The following is a 6,870-nucleotide window of genomic DNA, read 5'->3' as shown; positions in this document are numbered from 1 at the left end:
AACCTGTGTGGCAAGAAATGTATGAACAACGAGGCTCAAAGAAAGGCGTAGCCGGATGTCGGGAGAACCTGCTCATCGATAGATGTGTCTGCAAAAATGCAGATTTTACCAGCGTGACCTGTCCATGGCCTGGATTGGTTATCGGAAATCTTTCGATTCAACCTCTCATAGACTTATCATCTGTCTTTGGGAAAGCTTAAAGGTTCATCCGCAAATCGTTAGTTGCATAAAGAGATTGATTCCGCTTTAGAAAACTAGATTTACTATCTCACCTGGAAAAAATCGTGTGACAACTAACAAGGTCACCCTTCATAGAGGTGTCTTTTAGAGCGACACCATAAGCCCACTTCTCTTTCGCCTTACATTATTGCCACTATCTCTAGCATTGCGCCATTCCGACGGGTACTTGTGCGGCAAACCTGCAGATCGAAAGTACAAGGTCACTCATGTATTTTACATGGACGATCTTAAGATCTATACTACAAACAAAGAGCAACTACATCTAGTTCTAGGGATTGTCGAACGATATACTAAGGAAATTGGAATGGAATTTGGGTTAGACAAATGCGCCAAGGTTTATTTGAGGCAAGAAAAACTTAATGGCATGCCTGAAGACCCTAAGCTTGTCGATAGAAGCGCCATACGACACCTTTGCGCTCGAGAGACTTATGCATACGGGGGGGGGGTCCACAGGGCCGCATTCAGGATGTGACATCAAAGAGGATACTCTACGAAGCAGATACAAACGTCTCATTCGGCAGACTTGATCTTTCAAACTGTCGGCGAGGAACAAAGTATCTGCAACGGATATGCTTGCGGTCCCGGTAGTACTCTATTCATTTGGAGTGGTTTCATGGACGAAGAACGAACTCAGATCCCTTGATATCGGGACAAGAAAGGTTATTCACGCCGTCAAGGTGGTCGCGGAGTATTGAGTCTTAAATGCCTACATAACAAGATCATTCTGGATACAGCGCAAAGAGTCGCAAATGGAAGAGACCCCCTTCTTAAAACGGTCAGGAAGCACGAAGAAGTGGGCAAACTAGCGTTTCTGTACAAAGCAGCGAAAGAGGCTGCTGAAACACTCGGACTTAACTTCAATATTAGGGGTGAGAAAAATCCATAAAATCTCATCTACCTCGAGTACTCACTCCTGAAAGCCCGGATTAAGAAAGCAAAAGAGAAAAACTTTCGTGAACAGCTCCTCCATAAGAGGATGCACGGTATCTTCCACAGAAATGTGAAGGATCAGTCAATGTCGTGTGAGCTAACTTTTGATTTCCTTAAATCACCCGGATTGAAGTCTGGTACGGAGGGTTTCATTTTGGCATGCCAAGGCGGTGTCATTTGCACCTTAACATACCGTCGCCACATTTTGAGCCAAGAAATTCCCGATGATAGCTGCAGGGCGTGCCATGCATACCCCGTGCATTTAGCTCGCATACTATCTATTTGTCCAACTCATGCGCGAACGGCCTACACCATGCGGCACTAAGAGTGCTTTATTACCACCTCTGTCACTCTAACAACATTAACCTTAATATCGCTCCTCTAAATGCTCCTAGGGAAATCGAGTCAATTGTCGAGAATGGGAAGTGCCGCATATACTGGAACTTTATATGCTCGACAATTGTTTCCGTTGCACACTCAAGTCCTGACCAGTTGACAAAAACATCATAGCCAAGGAGAATGAAAAGAAATAGAGGTATAGAGACCTTATAAGAGAGTTGCAACGGTTGTACCCGGAATATTCCGTTAAACTAATCGTCCTTATCATCGGTGCTCTTGGAAGTGCCAAGTTTTCACTCGTTAATAGCCTGAAAAGCATCCCTGCGTGTTAACAACATGCTAAAACACTTGCGGGAAAAATGAAGAACGCGGTAGTCCTTGGGTCGCTTCGTGTTCTCAGGGTGCACAAAACTTTTGGCAGATCGTCGTATTGATTCCGTTGCAAACTGTAACCACCCATCTCACGGTCGTGAGATGTGGTTATGGCTGAAATTTTACCGCGATTTCGCTGGAAGCGGGTGCAATTTTTCAGATTAGCATCCGCTAGCAGCGAAATCCTGCGGTTTTCCTTATGACAAAATTTTTAATTATGTATGTATATAATTAATAGATCATATAATTCACATTTCACATTTATTCAGAAGAAAATCGGAAAGAAATCGGAACGAACAAAAACAGTGCGACACAGGAGAAAAATCGGAAAGAAACGAAATAAACTATTGGGGCACTGCGTCATTTTTTCGGAAAGAAATCGGAAAGATTCAGAAAGAAGTCAATGGAGTGGGACACTTCGCAAAAGTTCGGAAAGGCATCGGGAAGCTTCGGAAAGAGAAAGCGTTCGGAAAGAAACGGAAGCAAAGTTCACATAGAAATCAGAAAGGATCGGAAAGGTACTTTCTTTCCGATTCTTTCGATAGGGAAGTTGCTTACCGCAGCTCATCCTTTAATCCCACTCCCAAAAAAAATGTAATACCCTAGTGTGTTTATCAACATTTCTTGGTTTCCTCTACCAGATGCTTTTGATTAGATATTTTTAGCTTGGAAAAAACTCTTGTTAATAAAAATGAATTTATTATAGATTATACTGAACGCGCAAAGGATAAGACTGGCATCAAAATTAATGCAAAGGACTCTGAAGCTGATGCTCATCTACTTGACTCAAAAGATGATACTATTGATCGTTCCAATGGATTAGATATGCCATGGCCAACAGGCTTTCCTGGTCCAAATGGTCCATGGCCTGGTGATCCAGACTATGCTCTAAAGATTCAGGAACAATCTTAATAATAATAAGAAGAAATAATTTAGAAATTTTTTAACCTTGAGTTTGCTTCCATTTTTGTATGTGTATATGCCCGCGTTTGTGTGTCCAGTTGTGGGTGCCGTCCGCAGTCCGTCCTATTTTTATAAAGTAAAATGGAGTTTCCCGGCTCCTTCCTGGATCAACCAAGAAGTTTAATAAAACACAACAAAATGAAATAATGAGCATGTTTAATGATAATTCTGTTTCATTTCGTAATCAAATAAATAAAATAAAGCGTTTGCACTTTCTTGATAAACTGATAACATGTGCGTATATTTATTTTTGCTAACAAAAATTTGTTCCAAACAGGGCTCATCAAGAGGCCAATTCATAAGAATGAGAATTGCCATTTAAGTAATAATTTATAAATCTATAAGGATGCCACACAAAGCAATGAAGCCAAAAAGTGAAGATTCTTAATTTTTAAGAGATTACGAATTTTCTATTAAAATCTTTCAAGAGTGATTGTGAACACCTTTTTTAACTCAATAAATAGCACGAAGAATCTACTACGCACTGTTTGAGTGCATGACCCTTTTTAGATAGTATCGAAAAAGCCTATTTAAGTAGACATCGCGGTAAAGCTTGAGCTTTTCTTTTATGACTTTGATGGCTATATTGGCCGTAGCATTGCTATTGATAGGGGTTCCGTTGCCATACAGATGGGCCGGCAGATTTCACTAGGAAAACAATTGGCCAGCAAGAACATCTAAGACAAACTGGAAACAATGTAATATCAACTGTGCCTGTTGATTATGCCTCGGCCAGCGCTAGCAAATTGAGGACTACCACATCAATATACATACCTTAGGAGAGCCTCAAATGGGATACCAAAATGAAGGAGGAAATCGTTCGTAGCTCTAAGATAGAACCCAGAGGCAACTAATGGCACCTTAAACGCTCGCAGTCTCTGTGTAAGGACATGAGTGGAAAAAGACGAACTCCTAAATACACCATGCTCCTACTTTTATACATTTTTGTGCACTTAAATTACTCAGTGGCTGGTTGGCTCAAACGGTAAGGCACTCGGAGTTCACGTTGGAGGCCCGAGGTTTTATCTTTGAACCGGTACCTCTAGAAAATCTACGTCCTTTTACCTAGGCTCTCTTAGTTTCGATCCCGCCTGTAGGTCTTAAGACCTGTAGGTCAGCTTTGAGTCTCCCCATCGTGCACTTAGCTGCAACCTAGTCTGTGTATGGCAGGTCAAAAAACCATACTTTTCTCAATATGTCAAATTAAGAATACTGATGTATACCGGGACAGTTCCGTGTAGACTATTCAAAAAATCTAATTTCAATAAAAATGCTTTCGATAGATTGGGCTAAAAGCATCTTAAGCCTAAGAGTAGAATGAGCTCCTTTATTTTTTATATAATAATAAGAGTCGCTTTGACTTCGTGATAAAGCTTGGGTTTTCCTTGCATCACTTTTAGGGCTATGCTGGCGGTAGAATTGCTACTGACAGCCCAGAAAGATTCAGGACTCCCGACAAAAAGGGAAAACATCTTTTTAAAACAATTGTATTAGAAGCACCCTAAGCTGTCGCAGTTCAAAAGACGTCACATACTCCATTGAATTTAAAATTTTTACACAACAATTTTCCTTTGACCTCGGTGCATGGTTAAATGGACAAAGAAACTACAAAAATTTTTGTTCGTACTTACTTTTGCACGGAGAGAATAAGCCAACAGCATGTAGAAGGCCAACAAATTTCAATTGTTTAATGACCTGCTGCCTAAGGTTAAAATTGACACCATAAAAAGAAAAATTATAGAATGCATCCACCTCAAGTGGTAAGCCTTCAGCTGCTTCAGCTGTAGAGAAGATAGCTTGGGTTATAGGCCTAGACGCTGAGACTGCCGGAATTGACGACATTGTAATAGTACAGGAGGCAGAACAAAGTCTAACGTGTGAATGAATCCTTTCGACAGAGGCTCTATGTTATGCTTGCTAGACTGCCCAGATACAAAAAATCTAAACCCAAAGAATATCAAGGCAAAGCCTGTAAGGCGAATGAGAAGCGGTTGTACCGGGAAATTAGTATATCAAAAAAATAGTTGACGCTGGAAATTCCGTACGTGGAAGACGTGGCTGGTTACTCAGAAGCGGTTTTGGGGGTGAATAAGGAAATCAGCATGGAAGCAGGGTGGCTCTAACTCGAAAAGGGTCACATTTCAAAAATTCCGGAAAGAGAGATTTTTAACATCACAACCTCCGACGTGTCTGGCGTATTAAAAAAGGCTAAAAATGGCAAAATCCTGGCCTAGGAATGTTACTTAACTTTTGGTACAAGCACCTTATGTATGTACACAGTTCACTGGCTAGGTGTTTTCGGAACATCCTTGATGAGCCGTCTTTTATCACAGAAAGCATCACGTACATGTTTGAAAAAAATCTACGCTCATAGTCCATCGACCTTCTGAGTCTCGCAATGACCCTCTGTGGTACGTATCTGAAGTATGTTGATCGCGGTATACTGAGTATTTAGGATATAGCGAAAAAGAAAGGTACGACGGGATACAATCTTACTAACCTACTTTATCTAAATGATCTGAACGCGTACGTCAGCTTAAAGGAAAAACTTCAGAATTTAATCGGAAGCTTCCTGCAGGTTTCACACGACACATATATGCAATTCGGGCTATATAAGTGCAGAGAACTGCAGTGAAAACGGGGAGTAGTGAAAGCGAGAATAGGGCCTTACAATCAGTTGAAACAATGACGAAGGATGAGTCGTATAATTACCTAGACATTCTTTAGTTGATGGAACCTTGTCACACTGCTGGTATAGAAAACCATAATACCGCTTTTGTTAAAACCCTGAATGCCATATTGGAAATAATCGGCTTCTCGTCTTACACAAATTGCTCAGAAACCGAATGCCTCCAACAGAATGTGTGTGACTGCGTGAATTTGATGAAATAATTTTGGTTGACTTAAAAAAAATCATAACTTAAATCGTTTGATATTTAGATGACAGTTGCACTAAAATGCACTGAAGCTCTGGTTGAAATTTTGGAACCTTTTGGAGCTTCATAGTCGAGAAATCAATGATTGAAAATAGCATGTGGTCGTATCGGTAGACGTACTTTTTGTAGTATAAAAGAAGATTGAAATATGAAAATTCGAAATCCATATCTGCTTCGAAAAGTATCATTCAGAGCCTATTAGAATAGAAAAATAATCATTTATACCATAAATGTATGAATGACGTCAGTCAACTGAAGGTATGGCAATATCGCATCCGTTCCACGTGCTCAAGTTTATTCGTGAATTTCGAATAACACGCGTGTTCACACGCGACGTTGCCAAAATTATGACTGTGACTGGTCAATAAGAAATCGAAGCGTTCTCTTAACTGACTTTCTACGTACAGAGAGTACTTCCGTAATAGAATTTAATAACTACAAAAAATACTTCACTTAAACCACATAGAACCTTTAATTCGATAAAAATCAAGAAAATCATGACAGCCTATAATTCCTCATAAAAATGACAGTTAGGCATCAATAGAAGCCGTATAGTATACGAAGACGGTTTTAAGTGTTTTCTATAATAGGATTTTTATTTTACGTTGGTTTTGAACAGATCTCATTTGGTATTTATCTATATTCTTTTTTTTTTATTTTTCCAAAAAGATCTAAGGGGAATCAATTAAGTATTCTTTTGTTGTACTTTTAGTCTCGACCTTTTATTTAATGCAACGAGAAGCATGTCGCGGAAATGAAGGTCAAATAAACAAACGAATAATTTTAAGTTGAGACGTTTCGGTCACCGTTTTGGACCCTCATTAGTCAGAAAAACATTCATTTAGTCTGTAAAAAGTTACAATTAATAAAGAAATTTATTAAGAAAAAATTGAAATATAGTTTTGCATGGAAGGAGAAGGGTTGTCTCATAAAGTGAGGCCCTCAATTTTAGAACGTGTAAAGAATAAATTAATAATAACGAAAATACAATAAATAATAACGTTATAGCTCAAACAGAAAAAACAGAAGGTCAACAAAGAAAACATAACATAATAAAAATACAGGACATACCTTGTAATAAAATTAAAAG

At 39.3% G+C, this 6,870-nt stretch overlaps 1 protein-coding gene across 1 annotated transcript in view; it reads left to right on the top strand.

The window, feature by feature from the left end:
- LOC117175822 overlaps positions 1-2,955 on the top strand; it is a 12,722-nt gene extending 9,767 nt beyond the window's left edge. The window contains exon 2 of the mRNA XM_033365584.1: positions 2,588-2,955. Coding sequence (XP_033221475.1) covers positions 2,588-2,793 — 206 coding nt within the window. The 3' untranslated portion in view covers positions 2,794-2,955. The remainder of the gene's footprint in view (positions 1-2,587) is intronic.
- The last annotated feature ends 3,915 nt before the right edge of the window (positions 2,956-6,870 follow it).

Source organism: Belonocnema kinseyi, chromosome 1 (genome assembly GCF_010883055.1).
Source record: "Belonocnema kinseyi isolate 2016_QV_RU_SX_M_011 chromosome 1, B_treatae_v1, whole genome shotgun sequence".
Classification (NCBI taxonomy): domain Eukaryota; kingdom Metazoa; phylum Arthropoda; class Insecta; order Hymenoptera; family Cynipidae; genus Belonocnema; species Belonocnema kinseyi.
The sequence above is the reverse complement of the archived record's forward strand: the minus strand, read 5'-3'. Positions and strand labels throughout refer to the sequence as shown.